Source organism: Mesoplodon bidens, assembly GCF_964165515.1.
Source record: "Mesoplodon bidens genome assembly, chromosome: 4".
Classification (NCBI taxonomy): domain Eukaryota; kingdom Metazoa; phylum Chordata; class Mammalia; order Artiodactyla; family Ziphiidae; genus Mesoplodon; species Mesoplodon bidens.
Genome location: NC_138160.1, coordinates 29,612,945 through 29,630,661, shown reverse-complemented (window position 1 = coordinate 29,630,661; position 17,717 = coordinate 29,612,945). Strand labels below are relative to the sequence as shown.

Here is a 17,717-nt window from a genome sequence, read left to right as displayed (position 1 = left end):
GAAGTAGGTGAAAATCCTTTTATTGAATATATATCTCAGGTGCCCTGACTCTGGGCCCACAAAGAGCTCAACACCGAGACATCTCTTTTATTTTTTGCTAAATTTTTACCCACCCCTGAAGATGAGGAGGGTAGGGGGAAGCATTCCCTCTACCAAGAATTTTTTTCTCCCTACAGCAGATCTTTTTGTAAGACAAGTTATGGCCATACTAGACTTTGGGTTCCATGTCTGGTCAAGTTTTTGTAAAGAGGGTCACATACATTTATTTCTCCATGTTTCTCAGTCCGTTTCAAAACTTTTTTTTTTTAACATCTTTACTGGAGTATAATTGCTTTACAATGGTGTGTTAGTTTCTGCTTTATAACAAAGCGAATCAGTTATACATATACATATGTTCCCATATCTCTTCCCTCCTGCGTCTCCCTCCCTCCCACCCTCCCTATCCCACCCCTCTAGGTGGTCACAAAGCACCGAGCTGATCTCCCTGTGCTATGCAGCTGCTTCCCACTAGCTATCTATTTTACGTTTGGTAGTATATATATGTCCATGCCTCTCTCTCGCTTTGTCACAGCTTACCCTTCCCCCTCCCCATATCCTCAAGTCCATTCTCTAGTAGGTCTGTGTCTTTATTCCTGTCTTACCCCAGGTTCTTCATGGCATTTTTTTCCTTAGATTCCATATATATGTGTTAGCATACAGTATTTGTCTTTTTCTCTTTCTGACTTACTTCACTCTGTATGACAGACTCTAGGTCCATCCACCTCATTACAAATAACTCAATTTCGTTTCCTTTTATGGCTGAGTAATATTCCATTGTATATATGTGCCACATCTTCTTTATCCATTCATCTGATGATGGACACTTAGGTTGTTTCCATCTCCTGGCTATAGTAAATAGAGCTGCAATGAACATTTTGGTACATGACTCTTTTTGAATTATGGTTTTCTCAGGGTATATGCCCAGTAATGGGATTGCTGGGTCATATGGTAGTTCTTAAAACTTTTTTAAGGCAATGTCATTTGGGGCTTTCTCTCAACAGGTGATTAAAGAAGAAAATCTACAAGAAAACAGCCAGGAAGTTGGCACCTATATGTTACTGAAGTTTGCTAAGCTGAGGGATGAATTTGAAATCGTTGGAGACGTCCGAGGCAAAGGCCTCATGATAGGAATAGAGATGGTGAAGGATAAGGTAGGTTGTGATCTGCTGTTCTCTCTGCAGCTTCTTGGGGGCAGCAAGAGTTAAAGTAGGAAGCCTCAGCTACAAGCTGATTCATTCTCAGGAAGAGAGCACACAAGGACAGCAAGACTCAGCAAAGCTCATTAGCGATGAGTCGGGAGTGTTGAGTATGAAGGACAGGCTAGCTGGTCATCGAGAGTCCTAGAGTGCGGAAGAGCATTTGCAAAAGGGAGCTGATGTTATTCTTGCCAGACAAGGCAAAGAGCAATGGTAATGACTGAATATTTTGAATGAGAAATATAAGGAAGGGACGAAATTATTGGGGGAGGGACAGGGGAACAGAGAGTTGGTGGAAGTAAGGGGGAAGGGCCAGGAGAAGGTTGTGGTGTTGGTTTGGGGTGAGGATGTTAAAGATTTATAGGGTTTTGCGTTTGTTTGTTTGTTTGTTTGTGAATGGACTTCAATTTCCCAAGTAACAAGGGCGGAATGTGACTTTCTGATGACCTACTGCCAGGTGACCTCAAACTCGATATGACAATTGAACTTAGCATTTCCCTTAAGCCAGTGATTCTTCCCAAGGTCACTGTGTCTGTTTTTCACCCTCCACTGTTCTCCCAATTCCCTAGCCTCAAAACCACAAGATAATCTGTGACTCCTTCCCTCTCCTTATTTCTAACGTCAAGGTTTATTGATTCTTCCTTTGCCGTGTTTCTCAAATCTTTCCCTCTGTTGTCACTGCTGCCCCTAGGGTCCGTGTCAGTAGGAAATTGGCCCAATCCTCCATAAACGCAAAATCTAGATCCTCTGAGGGGAGGGACAGCCGGGGAATCTTGGCACAGGAAGGAATAGTCAGACCAGCCCCTTCACCCTAATTCTTATCCGTGGGTGACTTCTTGCTGTTTGCTCTCATCACACCCCCCTAGTTTAAAAGGACCGTGTTCAGTTCTCTCAATATTCAGACTAGACCATGGATATAACGCTCTCCCATTCATACCACACAGCAGAGCCAGTGAAAAGCAGGAACGTTTGAACCAGATTTGAAAGCTGAGGGAAGACAGCAGGAAAATAAGAGTAACGTGAGACTAGGCCCCCTGGCTCACAGGCCGTAACATACTTACCTTCAGCTTGGGGCTCCATCAGGGGCTGTTTTAATGCTCAGAAGAGTCCATCCCAGTTCCCCCCCACAAGAGGTCCCTCGAGAATACCTAGATGCCTCAAAGCCCAGACTCCACCAAAGAAAGCCCAATGAAAGAGGAGGCATTCGTCCCTTTCTCACTAATCCACAGCTAACTTCTGTGTACTCCGAGACGTGTGAACAGAGAGGCTCTTCAGAGCTTGAGCTGTCGTGGTAAAACATCAGAATCCCATTGATACAGAACAAGCTAAAGGATGGTACGTCCATACTACATGGCATAGAAACTTATGTGACATGGAAAGATGTGCAAACTGTATTATGGAAAAAATTAAGCAAGCTATAAAATAGTATGCATAGAATGAGCTCTTTTTCTCTTCCCTCTGCCCTTCAGTAGTTTTTTTTTTTTTTTTACAACTTTATTGGAGTAGAATTGTTTCACATCTTCAGTAGTTTTAAGCATGGGCTCTGAAAGAGCTTCTCCATTCCTTAATTCTATTCATTGTCCCCTCAATACCGTTCACTTTCCTACATCCAAAGATCGCTCAAACTTTTCCCTAAGCATGGAATACAGTCCTCTCCTCTCTGTCTCTAGCTATGAGAATCCTAGGCCTTTTCAAGATCCAACTCTTCACCACATCTCCTCTTGCAGCTTGCCTTTGCTTCTCCCATAGACGGGGCTGCAGCCTTCAGAGAATCTCTCTCACACTCACTGTCTAAAGAACTCCTTTGAAAGGCTCTTTCAAATCATCTATTTGTTGACTCGGTTTCCACGTATAAATACCTTCTTTTCCTAAATAAACTGTACACTTTTGAGGTCAGGAAATACACAGACAGTGAGTGCTTTATCCATGTTTGTTGATTGTTCCCCTGCAACACTTCAGACCACATTCATGTAATTAAAACAGCTCAGAACTTGGCTTTAATGCTATACAGTATAACCCAGAATCAAAACTCCCATGAGCAGTTAGTAAGGATGTGAATTGGATACAGCCCTTTGGACAGAAATTTGTCTGTAGCTATCAAAATTTTAAATGTATACATTTTGACCTAGCCATTTCTCTTAGAGTGATGTGTCCTAAAGAAATATTCACAGAAGTGTGTAAAGATATAAATGAGTGGGGATGTTTGCAGCATTCCTTATGATCATAAACAAAAATTGAAAATAACATAAATGTCCAAAAATAAGAGATTAAACAAATTTCTCTACCAACAAACAACAAAATACTAGGTAATCTTTAAGAAGACTAGGTCCAGGGACTTCCTTGGTGGTCCAGTGGTAAAGAATTCGCCTTACAATGCAGAGGACACAGGTTCGATCCCTGGTCAGGGAACTAAGATCTCACATGCTGCAGGGCAGCTAAGCCCATGCGCCACAACTACTGAGCTTGCACATCTCAACTAGAGAGCCTGCATGCCACAAACTACAGAGCGCATGCACTCTGGAGCCCGCGCACCACAACTACAGAGAGAAAACCCCCAAGCCACAACTAGAGAGAAGTCGTGCTCCACAACGAAGAGCCCGGGAGACTTAATGAAAGATCCTGAGTGCTGCAACTAAGACCCAACACAGCCAAAAAGAAATAAAATAACTAAATAAAATTTAAAAAAAAAAGAAGACTAGGTCCAAATACACTGACATGGAAAGATGTTAGGGATACATTGTAAATTGTTCAAAGCAAATTGCAGAACATTATAAAGTATGACTTCTTTAAAATATGCATTTAAATGTATGTATATGCATAGAAAAAGTGTCTAGTTCCCACTAAATTACCAACAGGCGGTATCCCTAGGAGTAGGATTGGAGAAGGGGAAACGTTTCATTTTTACTTAGTGCAATTCCATATCGCTTTCAGGAGTTTTCCCCAATAACCCTGCATTACTTTTATAATTGTTTAAATGAAGACTTATCCCTCAAAAAAGGCAAAAAATAAATAAATAAATAAATAAATAAACATGAAGCTACATTACATCCCTGAGAAGAGGTTAGTTACTAACATTTGATTATGGAGTGATTGGGACTTAGACTCGAGCACAGGGCCCAGGCAGGCTGTCCTGTGGCTTTGCCTCATTAGCTTTTCTGACTGTGCTTTTCTCTTCGGAATGCCTACAAGATGTTCAATTAGTCATAGCAGTTGAGCCCAGGGGGTAATAAAATGGACAAAGGAGCAGGGATGGTGCTGGCCCAGACCAGGCTAAAGTCAAACAAAGTCCACCTCTCCAGACCCTTGATAGCCACCAAGGCCCACCAACCCAACTGTCCCTTTCTGACCTCTGACTTCTCATCCCCCAAACCATATTTGACTTCTTTCCAGCTTTCACAGTTTAGCCCTAAATTATATTGTCGTGTTCTAGTCTTTCCTCATGAGAACATCAGGGGCAAGCAGGATGACATTTTAGGATCAATGAGGAAATGCTGGTCTTTTCCCCATCCTGGTCCTCCATTATCTAGTAGTGGGAAAGTCTGAATAGTATTTTCTTTATTTTAATGCTTCACAACAGACTTGACTAAGTTGGAGCATTTGTGCTCCCAGACTCAGAAGTCCCCAGCCCAGTGTCATCAAAAGGGTACTGGAATACCTGGGCCCACAGGAAGCGACCACCTTCAGTTGCCAAGTGACCTGAAACAGCCTCTAGGCTCCAGAGAGCTTACCTTTCCTGACCCTGGAGGATTAAGTCTTGGGTGAGAAAGACCAAATTCCACAAGCAGGGAAGATGAGGACAAACAGACCCACCCCAGTTGCCCAGGCCATACTATGGCCCAGAGAAAGCTTGGACCGTTTATGCCCTTGTGCAACTTCAGAGCCATTTCCTGGACTTGGAAATGAATTTTTTACATGGACAAAACAAAGTGAAGAGCTGAGGACAATTTCCACATAAATAAAGCAAACTCCAAATACGGCTATTAAAGAACCAAGCTCCCAGGGTAACCAACTGCAGAGTCAAGATTCACCGACGGTCTGCATTCAGCTTCATCTTGTCTTTGGGAATTTAGGATGAACTGGGATAAAAACAAATATTTTCAATAACACCCCCCCCAGAAAGAAATCCAATTCAGCAATTAATAGCTTTATTCAATTACAGGGGGAGAGAGGTTGAGAGGGAGAGAAGAGCATTGATTGCTTGAGTTGCTTTGTATTCCTCTTAGAAATAATGTCTTGAATCATTCAAATGCCAAATATGTTTAAAATGTATTTACAGACGAGCCGTCAGCCTCTTCCCCGTGAAGAAGTAAATCAAATCCACCAGGACTGCAAACGCATGGGGCTTCTGATTGGCAGGGGTGGCACTTTTTCTCAGGTAACAAGAAGGCTGGCCTTTACCTATCACTTTAGGTAGGCACCTCCCTGAGGTCCCAGTGCTGGCCCCTTTTCTTCACCCCTATGCTAGGGGACCCAGTTCCGCTTCCTCTAGGCTTAGTGCTCAGACGTTTTACAAAAGAAAGGGACAGTGAAGCCCTCGGGCCACTAGAGGGCGCTGTGTGAAATGGTTTGGTTACCACGGCTCGGCGGGGAATATACACAGAGGACAGTCTAAGGAGGCAGAAAAAGCTGCACAGACAAAGCAGAGGACTTACACGACAGGTCATAATAGTGTCATAACAGTCCTGCGTACCCAGTTTGTCTCACGTGTGAATTAGTTCTAACCTCTGAAAGCGCAATCCTAGTCTTTTTAAACTCCGCCCTGGGCTCTGACTCTGTGATCCGCAAGCCTGCTAAGCATTAGTGGCCGCTGTGGCCAGGAGCAACGTCATGTGCTGGCAGCCTGGCCAGGTCCCGAATGCAGCACTCAAAATCAGCCACTCCCAGTGCCCTTCACTCTCAGGCTGGCAGAGGCAGAGAACAAGCTCTCCCTGCCCCCTTCCTGGGAAAGCCAAGTACAAGCCCCACAGTCGGGACCCTGGTGTGGCCCTGCCGTGGGCATGGGCTGCTACTGTAAAGTGAGCTGCCCCTCCATCCCTCACACCAGCAGGAGAGAGGGATTCGCTCCGGGGCCGAGATTTAAGATGTAGGGTCACTCCTACTCCTTCCCTAACTTGTTCTTGGCATTTGGCATCCTTTTCTCCTGTTTTTTTGTTTGTCTTTTTTTTTTTTTTTTTGCGGTACGTGGGCCTCTCACTGTTGTGGCCTCTCCCGTTGCGGAGCACAGGCTCCGGACGCGCAGGCCCAGCGGCCATGGCTCACAGGCCCAGCTGCTCCACGACATGTGGGATCTTCCCAGACCGGGGCACGAACCCGTGTCCCCTGAATCGGCAGCCGGACTCTCAACCACTGCGTCACCAGGGAAGCCCCCTTCTCTCCCGTTTGAAACATGCGTCATTCTTCCTAGTTTCCCTGCTTCACTGCTGCCTCTCACTTAACTTCAGCGAACACCCTCGCCTGGTGCTTCTCGGAGAAAATGGAAACTATCAGGCAAGATCCCTATAGAAGCTCATCCGTCCCCCGAGCCTTTTCCCACCTCCTTCCCTAAAGGTTAGAGAATGAGATGTCTCTCCATGCTCTTGACCCTCCACACTCCCTCCACTTAGGGAAACAGGTCTGTGTTCTCTTGTTTCTGCAGTTGTTTTCAACTTCCCCTCAGCCTGTGAACAAACAGACTGAAAGCTCTTCCAGCCCAAACCAAACCACAGCAAACAAAACCAGAATGAGCGCTTTTGCTGGGAAATGCTGACTTTTTTCTAGTCCTGGTCCCAGATATTTTTCTATATGAATCAGACAGAGTAAGTTAATGATTCAAAATCCTAAGACAGGCTACTTATAAAGACAGAAAACAATTCATGGTTTACTTGCTTAGTTAGTCCTTAGTCATCCGGCACACACTTGAGTCCTCGGCAGCCAGATACTAGAGCTACCATGAGAAATAAGGTCTGTCCCTCCCTCCATGGAACTGGCAGAGGAGAAAGACTTAAACAGAAAATGATAATACAATCTAGTAAGCTTGCCGATAACCATACGAAGGGATAGGATACACTGTTCTAAATGCTTTGCATATGTTGACTCATTTAATGCTCTCAACACGCCTATGAAATAAGTACTCTTATCCTTATTTTACAGATGAAGCAAAAGAGGCACAGAGAGGCTAAGTAAATTGCCCGAGTCACACAGTTAGTAAGTGGCAGAACCAGGATCCAAATGCAGGCAGTCTGATTTCTGAATCTGTCCTCAGAGGAGAGTAAACCCAAGGGGTCGAGACTGGAGGCCGGGAGTCCAGGTGGAGGCTCATGATGCTGTCCGAACTTGAATAGCAGCCGTAGGGATAGAGCAGACATCCAGAGAGCAATCTGGCAGTGAAATGCCCAGGACTTGGGTATAAAGGGATGAGTGCAGCTTTGAACTTGTTCTCCTTCTATCTATAGACAAGTCTGTAGCTCAGAGGAAAGAATCGAGGTGAGGAACACGATTTGGGGGTCGTCAGCATAGAAGTGGGGAGAGGAGGAAATCTCCTGGGAAGGGAGTCTAGACGCGAAATGCAGAGAGATGAGGATAGACACCTGGGTCACGTCAACTTTTAAAGGGCAGGTGGAATAAGAGGTATGCAGATGGAGACACAAAACGGGTGGAGAGCTGTGAGGAGAGCTAGGAGGGTGTGGAGTCATGGAAGCCAGAGAGTGGGGAGGTTCTGGAAGGGGGAGCGACAGAAGTGCCAAATGCAGAAGAGAAGTCCAGAAAGGATAAGGGCTGGAACGTGCCCGTCGGATTCCGCACTGAGCACCTCACTGGCAGCTTTAGCCAGGGTGGGGTCAGAAGGTTGATGGGACAGAAACCAGGCTGCAATGAGTTGAGATGTGAACAGAGGGAAGGCAGAGTGGAAGATAATGGCCAATAGCATCAACCAGTCCTTTTATTTTTACAAGTTTGATGAAAGGAAGGATAGTATTTGTATGGTAGCTGGAAGAGACCAGGAGGGTCAACACATTTTTATCTGTGGTTTTATGTGTGGTTTGGATTTAGATTATGAGAGCTGTAAGCCTGCTTGTTTATAGGCTGAGGGGAAGTTGAGGACAAGGTGAAGATGCAAGAGAATGCAGGGATGTTGCCTGGAGGGAAGGTGATGGGAGAAGCAAGGGCCAAAGGCACAGGAAGAAAATTTGGAGTCGAATCGTAGATAGTTTGTTCCTTGAACCTTCAGGCTAGGATATAAGAATGCACGTGGGAGCAAGCAAGTTTATAGAAAGGTCTTGCTTGACAGCTTCTGAGAAGCATGAGGCAAGATTGTCTATGAAACAGAGTGAGGGGTGTAGGAATTGAGTGAGGAAATTGAGAGGAATGGAAATTAGAATGGCAAAGGAGAGAGGACCTGAACATTTAGGATACCAACAGAAGTAGGACCCTGCATTCCTTGTGGTGTCTGTCCACCAAGCGGTGTGATTTTCTTTACCACTTCTCAGCTCTCTATGTTGGAGCAAAGCAGTTCTATTATAGCTTTGATCGGACCGGGGACTTTGCTGTGTGTGTGTGCAGCAGCGGAAGGGTAGGAAGGCAAGCAAACTGAGGGGGCAGGTGAGAGAGGGGTTCATATCCTCAACCCTGTGCTCCAAGCTGGGTAAGAAAAGGAGGACGAGATCTGAGCGGGGTGACAGACCTGAAGATCATGGAGGGAGGAGGAGACTGAAGTTTTCATGGGAAGGGCAGATGCAGTGGGAATCAGAAATTGAAGGATCCCTAGTGAAGAGGAGGCTCGTGGTGCTGGCCTGGGGTGTGAGTGGATGCAGATGAAGGTTCCTGGAGTTGTGGCGATCAAGAAACTGAGACGCTAGTTTGTTGGGCTGCACACAGGGACACAGAAAGCAACCTCGGTGATGGCAGAAACGGAGGGTAGATAGAGGCTTAAGACCTCAGTGGAGGTGGTGGAAGGACCAGGAGGTCAGCAGGTGACAAAAAGGAAATGGGGCCGAGCGGATGGTACCAGAATTTTTGAGACTAGAGGATGAATGGCCTGGATACAGCACGGGGGAGGGAGGAGACGAACCCTTGAGGGAAATATAAGGAATGTCATGAAAACAAGGTGTTCGATTCTTAATCTAGTGCATTTCCTTGAAGTCGTAGTTGATTCTATGATGATCCGTTGCTCTATTTTCCTTTATCTCCTCAGACATTCCGCATCGCACCCTCCATGTGCATCACTAAACCAGAAGTTGATTTTGCAGTGGAAGTATTCCGTTCTGCCTTAATCCAACACTTGGAGAGCCAAGACAAATAATTTTTTGAAAATAAAGAGCCACGAGCCTCAAGAACTTCCCACTTATGTTCAAGGGTTAATTTGAGAAATTTCAGAACCACTGGTATAAGTTGTAAATGGTTGACTGCCTACCAGCCATATTTGTTAACGGAGCCCCTGTTACCTTGAGAAAGCCACCCCTCAGGAAAGGATCTGTATCCCTAGCTCAGAGAATAAATCCTAATTATTCTAGATTAGTTATGCTAATTTTATTCTCCTTTGTGGTGAATGGACACCTGATATGGGACATGATTCCTGCAGGAAAATCTTTTGGTGGAGGTGCCTTCAGGAAAAGATTTCTTCACCCTCTGCTCTTCATCTCCGGAAGAGATGTGTTCATCTTGCATTGAAGCATCAGATGTCACGATAGGACTGCTCCAACCACCGTCAGCCACTTTGCGGTCCTGAGAACAAAGCTTATTTGCTGAGGTTGGAAGTTGGAGCGAAGCTGAGTCCTTAGTGATGTCAATGGGCCACTGATTTAACCAATCCTGGAGCCCCCTTACCTTGGGGCTTCTTGTTATATGAGAAAATAAATTCAATGCATCGCACAAGCCTTTTTCATTTAAGTTTTCTCTTATTGCAGCCATAAGCATCCTGGGAAATGATGCAGAAAATACCCCACGTAGATAACTGTCCTCTCCTTTAACTCCCCTAAAATGTGTATCAGAGCCTCCTTTGTTTCCACTGCCATCATCCCACCCTGGACTAAATTCTCGTTGCTCCTATTATAATAGTCTCCAAGACCAGAAGTTCCCAAACTTTATAGTCATTAGAATGCACATTCATATTGCTTCTTTCCCATATGTATGCACTATTTGTCTTATAATTGACTTAATCTTTTTCCTTAATCTGACTTTTTTTACTTAGATGTATTTGATAGTAATGTTTCTATCATTATAATTGATGAGAAATCAGTACTACTTGTCACAACTGGAAAGTGCTCATAAAATAGAGTGAACACAAAGCGATGTAATTCAGGTCTAGCAAAATACAGTTTCTTGAAGACATTCTCAGCATGAGGCTTGTTCTCTCTTTGTTCAAAAGGGAGTTTAGGGGGGGAAAAAGAGCTTACAGAGTGTTTGAGGGGTGTAAAAAGATACTGGCAAGAGGGAAGAGATATGGGAACATATGTATAACTGATCCACTTTGTTATAAAGCAGAAACTAACACACCATTGTAAAGCAATTATACGCCAATAAAGATGTAAAGAAAAAAAAAAGATACTGGCAAGCTGAGTCCCTCTCCTTAACACAAACAGAAGAAGATCCACAGAACTGAATGGGAAGTAACTTTCTCAGCATGTAATTTGATGTTTATTTAAGCTGTGTCCCAGTTTGAAGCCACGTTCTAATGATTCACCCCTGAGGTGTCTGTTCCACTAAGATAACCTACACCTCACTGCCAGATTTGTCTCCCTCGGGCATTGACTTAAACATGTCCTTCTCTTGCACAAAACCTTCCGGTGGCCCCCCATTGCCCCCCAGATAAGACCAAAACCCCTGTGAGAAGGAGCTTAATGCCCTCTAGTATCCAATATCCAAATAGAGCAAACACTTTAGAAATGCTCTGTTTGGGCGCAGTGGAAAGATGATTGTATTATGAGCCAAATAACCTGAATTCTAAACTCAGTTCTCCCATTTATTTGCTACAGATGACCTTGGGCAAGATCTTTAATCTCTTTTTAACCTCATTTTGTTCCCCGTCAGATCAGTACTTGCCCTTCCTACCTCCTGAGTTGTCCTGGGAATCAAGTAGCCTAACAGATGGAAAAGTGCTTGCAAACTATAGAACTATGCAAATAGCAATTTCTTCCTTTCAAGCCACATTTCCCTTCTTTCCTTCACTACAGAGTCTCCCAAGAGCAGCCTTTGTGCTCCTGTATGCTTCCTTGCTTCCCGTTCATGCCTCAACAACTAAGACCCCATTCTGGCCCCTCGTTCCTTGACAACTGCCTTCTCAAAAGGCCACCAGTGACTTCCTTATGGCCAAAACTTAACGTTTCCTTGGAATGTTCTTTCTAAACAACTGCTCCTTCTTGAGTTGATTCCCTCGGCTTCTGCAATGTGGTCCTTTTATCTCAGATGGCACCTTCTTCGTCTCCCCTGGCAACTCCTCCATGACAGGGTTCTGTCCTGGGCCATCTCTTCCTCCATGCTAGACTCTCTCCCTATGGGCAAGCTCATCCACTTAGGAGATTTCCCCTATCTTGACTATACTGATGACTTGCAAATATTCATCTTCAGTCTCAACCTTTTTGCTGAACCCCAACTCCAAGGTTCTAACTGTCTGGACACTTTCATTTGGATGTCACAAGGACACTTCAAATTCAACATTTCTAACACAAAACACACTAAATTTCTCTCCTACAATGAATTCCTTCTTGATTAATGAGACTTTTGTCTCAGGCTCATCATTTAGGGCATTATTTTTCTCCAAGTTACCTTTTTGCCTTTCATCTGACTAAGTCTCATAAATATTTTCTCCAACATAATTTTTCCAATATGGCTCATTTATACCAAAACTGCCTTAATTTGTGCCGTCATCTTCTTTCCTGAACTATTTCAACCACCTCCTAACTGGTATTCCGGACGCCTTCCTAATCCATTCTCTACACTGATTCCAAAGTCAGTTAATTAAAGGATAAGTATGATCACATCTCTCATCTTTTGAAGGCTTTGAGGGCTCCCTATTACTCATGGAACAAAGTCCAAATTCCAACTATTATGACATTCAAGAGCCTTCACAACTTGGGCCCAGACCAAGTTTTCATGCTTTACTCCCTTTGTTCCTTTCATGTCATGTATATTGGTTCTTAGCTCCTATAATTCACTCTACCTGATAAGTTCTTCTGCTCTTTTTGTGAGTGAAAATTATGGGATCAGGGAGATTGGACAAGAAAGCCAACACTTCTTTGTTATTCTTCAAGGCCTTCCCATTTTCAGTATTTCTTTCCTTTCAAGATAAAGAAAAAGGGGGAGGGATTTCCCTGGTGGCTCAGTGCCTAAGACTCCACACTCCCAGTGCAGGGGGCCCAGGTTAGATCCCTGGTCAGGGAACTAGATCCCACATGCATGCTGCAACTAAGAGTTCACATACCACAACTAAGGAGCCCGCTGGTCACAACTAAGGAGCACATGTGCCACAACTAAGGAGTATGCCTGCTGCAACTAAGACTCGGTGCAACCAAATAAATAAATTAAAAAAAAGAAAAACAGGGAAACATTGAAAATAATATTTATGATAACCGTTTAGAAATTTAATAAAATATGAAGGGAAAACAACAAAATACAAATTTAAAACAAAATAAAAACAAAAAAAGTTTTCATGCTTAGACTAAGATCCCTGCCAGGACACCCTCTCCTGGACGAAGGAGGCTGAGGGATTTAACTGTTCAGATAAATTCATAGAACATATTCCTTGTGGCTTCCTGAGTCCTACAGGATCTCGTGTACATCTAGGAGTACACCCTGTTAGTCTCCCACCTTCTGGAATCTTTGTAGAGTAAAAGCCAGCAATGGAATTCTGAAATGTAGCCCGGTCCTAGGTCTCATTTCTTGACTATGAAGTTTGTATAACTCTATCTAAGTGCTTTGACCAGGATAAATTGCTCCTCTTTCTTGAAGAGCATAAAATGTGTAAGCCATCGGAGGTATGGAGCAGAAAGGGCAAACATTGTGGCCTTGGAGCATGTATTCATTTCTTTCACTAGTTTATAAACATGATGGATTCCTACTCTTTTCCATCTGGAACCATGGGTAGGAGTTTAGCACCACCATTTCTTGCCCTTCCATTTTCTGCTCTACCCACAGGAGGTGGGATGTAAGCCAGCTTACATAAGACAAGAAGCCCATATGCTTGCCAAGCTCTTTTTTATTTCCTTTCTTGTTGAAACTGCCTGAAGTGAAGATAATGAACACTCAGCTCACGGAAACTTTTTCCACACAAGAAACATATTGATAGTTATCATGTAATGAGAATATAATATTAAAATGTTGGCAACTGTTTAAAAACCCTTGAAATGACAATCCACTCAGGAGGGAGTAATTAAAAAAAAACACACATCAAACTTTGATTATACCATTAATAATAATAATTATAAAGAGATGTAAAATAACACTGATAAATTGGTAATACAGTAATAAACTATGCTCTTATTTGTATTTTAAAGCTCCATCTTTTCCATCAGTGTAGTTTTTAACTTTCCAGTAATTCAAAGTAACCTCAAAAGGTATCTCTAAACTATGGGAGGACTTGATCCTTCTTCCACCTTTAAATCCCACTCAAATCTCATCAACATTGTCCACTTCATCATCACTTAATTCCAGAGCATCACAGTCAAGTTTCAAAGGTAGGTTTGAAGACTCTGGTCAGAGCAGCAGCAGATTGCTCGGGTTAACTAAAGCTGAAGCCTCATTTCCAACTGAGGCACAAACAGTAAAAATGGTGCAGCTTTGCCCATTAAAAACAGGAATACTAGAACAAAACACCACAAAGTATCTCAACAAAAACAAAAGGGCCACCTAACTTAGCAAGAATGAAGACACAGAACCAAAGGCTCAATTATGTCAATACCTTTAGGTTTAGTTCAGATAAAGGTAGTTCAGCTTGGTCTGACTGGTGACAGACGTAGGGAGTGCTGGCAGAACCAGAGGCATTGTGCCAGTAATCCAGGATGCAGAACATAGAGAGACGTCAGAAACACAATTTAATCAAGAACTGGTTGGGGGTGTCATTGCAGACAGCAACTAATGAAAACACAACGTGCAACAGAGGGAGCCTGCACAAGCTCTCCACCTGATTTGTTTTGGGCAAATTAACCTCTCTGAGCTGAAGCTTCCTTGGGTCCAAAAAAGAGGATAATATAATCCCATGGATCCCTTGGGAGGATTTAAATAAGCAAGTACACTGACAGCTGCTCAATTAATATTAACTCTTTCGTTAATGTCACTTTCCTTTTGATACAGAACTTCCTTAGTTGCACTTGGCTCTCACCATCTTGGGATAATGTTGATTCCTGTGGATACATCTTATCTCCTAACCAAACTCTAAACTCCTGGCAAGTTGACCTTGTCTTCTCCATCCTCATATACATGAGGCCTAACACAGTATCCCTCACTGAAAGTCAAAGACTAACTCCTGATGGTGCTGTATGCACTTTATCCATAGGTGGCACAGAGCCACCAACAGCTTAAGGCAGCAATTACCCATCTGAAATAAAAAGTTAGCCATCTGGGAGCTGAGATTGGAAGTGACTCTGTGTTTGCAGCCGTGTTGTTGACAGAGTGTTGGTGCTCTGGCCGGGTGTCAGGCCTGAGCCTCTGAGGTGGGAGAGCCGAGTTCAGGACATTGGTCCACCAAACACCTCCCAGCCCCATGTAATGTCAAACGGCATAAGCTCTCCCAGAGATCTCCATCTCAACGCTAAGACCCAGCTCCACTCAACGACCAGCAAGCTACAGTGCTGGACACCCCATGCCAAACAACTAACAAGACAGGAATACAACCTCACCCATTAGCAGAGAGGTTGCCTAAAATCATAATAAGTTCACAGACGCCCCAAAACACACCAACAGACATGGTCCTGCCCACCAGAAAGACAAGATCCAGGCTCATCCACCAGAACACAGCCAGCAGTCCCCTCCACCAGGAAGCCTACACAACCCACTGAACCAATGTTACCCACTGGGAGCAGACACCAAAAACAACGGGAACTACAAACCTGCAGCCTGCGAAACGGAGACCCCAAACACAGTAAGTGAAGCAAAATGAGAAGACAGAGAAACACAGAGCAGATGAAGGAGCAAGGGAAAAACCCAACAGATCAAACAAATGAAGAGGAAATAGGCAGTCTACCTGAAAAAGAATTCAGAGTAATGATAGTAAAGATGATCCAAAATCTTGGAAATAGAATGGAGAAAATACAAGAAACGTTTAACAAAGACCTAGAAAACTAAACAGCAAACAAACAATGATGAACAACACTATAAATGAAATTAAAAATTCTCTAGAAGGAATCAGTAGCAGAATAACTGAGGCAGAAGAATGGATAAGTGACCTGGAAGATAAAATAGTGGAAATAACTACTGCAGAGCAGAATAAAGAAAAAAGAATGAAAAGAATTAAGGACAATCTCAGAGACTTCTGGGACAACATTAAACACACCAACATTCAAATTATAGGGGTCCCAGAAGAAGAAGAGAAAAAGAAAGGGACTGAGAAAATATTTGAAGAGATTATACTTGAAAACCTTCCTAATATGTGTAAGGAAATAGTCAATCAAGTCCAGGGAGCACAGAGAGTCCCATACAGGATAAATCCAAGAAGAAACACGCCAAGACACATGTTAATCAAACTATCAAAAGTTAAATACAAAGAAAAAACATTAAAAGCAGAAAGGGAAAAGCAACAAATAATATACAAGGGAATCTCCATAAGGTTAACACCAGATCTTTCAGCAGAAACTCTGCAAGCCAGAAGGGAGTGGCAAGACCTATTTAAAGTGATGAAAGGGAACAACCTGCAACCAAGATTACTCTACCAAGCAAGGATTTCATTCAGATTCGATGGAGGAATTAAAAACTTTACAGATAAGCAAAAGCTAAGAGAATTCAGCACCACCAAACCAGCTCTACAACAAATGCTAAAGGAACTTCTCTAGGCAGGAAACATAAGAGAAGGAAAAGACTTACAATAACAAACCCAAGACAATTAAGAAAATGGTAATAGGAACATACATATCGACAACTACCTTAAATGTAAGTGGATTAAATGCTTCAACCAAAAGACGTAGACTGGCTGAATGGATACAAAAACAAGACCCGTACATATGCTGTCACAAGAGACCCACTTCAGACCTACAAATACATACACTCTGAAAGTGAGGGGACGGAAAAAGATACTCCATGCAAATGGAAATCAAAAGAAAGTTGGAGTAGCAATTCTCATATCAGACAAAATAGACTTTAAAATAAAGACTATTACAAGAGACAAAGAAGGACACTACATAATGATCAAGGGATCAATCCAAGAAGAAGATATAAAAATTGTAAATATTTATGCACCTAATATAGAAGAGCCTTAATATATAAGGCAAATGCTAACAGCCATAAAAGGGGAAATCGACAGTAACACAATCATGGTAGGAGACTTTAACAACCCACTTTCACCAACGGACAGATCATCCAAAATGAAAATAAATAAGGTAACACAAACTTTAAATGATATTTTAAACAAGATGGACTTAATTGATATTTATAGGATATTCTATCCAAAACAGTAGATTACACTTACTTCTCAAGTGCTCATAGAACATTCCCAGGATAGATCATACCTTGGGTCACAAATGAATCCTCAGTAAATTTAAGAAAATTGAAATTGTATCAAGTATCTTTTCTGACCACAATGCTATGAGACTAGATATCAATTACAGGAAAAAAAATCTGTAAAAAATACAAAAACATGGAGGCTAAACAATACACTACTGAATAATCAAGAAATCACTGAAGAAATCAATCAGAAAATCAGAAAATACCTAGAAACAAATGGCAATGAAAACATGCTGACCCAAAACCTATGGGATAGAGCAAAAGCAGTTCTAAGAGGGAAGTTTATAACAATACAGTCCTACCTCAAGAAAGAAGAAACATCTCAGATAAACAACCTAATCTTACACCTAAACAATTAGAGAAAGAACAACAGAAAAACCCCAAAGTTAACAGAAGGAAAGAAATCATAAAGATCAGATCAGAAATAAATGAAAAAGAACTGAAGGAAATGATAGCAAAGATCAATAAAACTAAAAGTTGGTTCTTTGAGAAGATAAACAAAATTGATAAACCATTAGCCAGACTCATCAAGAAAAAAAGGGAGAAGACTCAAATCAATAGAATTAGAAATGAAAAAGGGGAAGTAACAACTGACACTGCAGAAATACAAAGGATCATAAAAGATTACAACAAGCTACTATATGCCAATAAAATGGACAACCTGGAAGAAATGGACAAATTCTTAGAAAAGCACAACCTCCTGAGACTGAACCAGGAAGAAATAGAACATATAAACAGACCAATCACAAGCACTGAAGTTGAAACTGTGATTAAAAATCTTCCAACAAACAAAAGCCCAGGACCAGATGGATTCACAGGTGAATTCCATCAAACATTTAGAAGAGAGCTAACACCTATCCT

General features: G+C 42.6%; 1 protein-coding gene across 2 annotated transcripts in view; it reads left to right on the top strand.

Moving 5' to 3' along the window:
- Window positions 1-10,379, top strand: part of AGXT2 (alanine--glyoxylate aminotransferase 2) — a 43,828-nt gene extending 33,449 nt beyond the window's left edge. For both annotated transcript variants that reach the window (XM_081231949.1, XM_081231948.1), the window contains exons 12-14: window positions 1,041-1,190; window positions 5,512-5,610; window positions 9,403-10,379. In XM_081231949.1, the coding sequence (XP_081088075.1) occupies window positions 1,041-1,190; window positions 5,512-5,610; window positions 9,403-9,510 (357 nt within the window). In that variant the 3' untranslated portion in view covers window positions 9,511-10,379. The remainder of the gene's footprint in view (window positions 1-1,040; window positions 1,191-5,511; window positions 5,611-9,402) is intronic.
- Window positions 10,380-17,717: the final 7,338 nt, after the last annotated feature.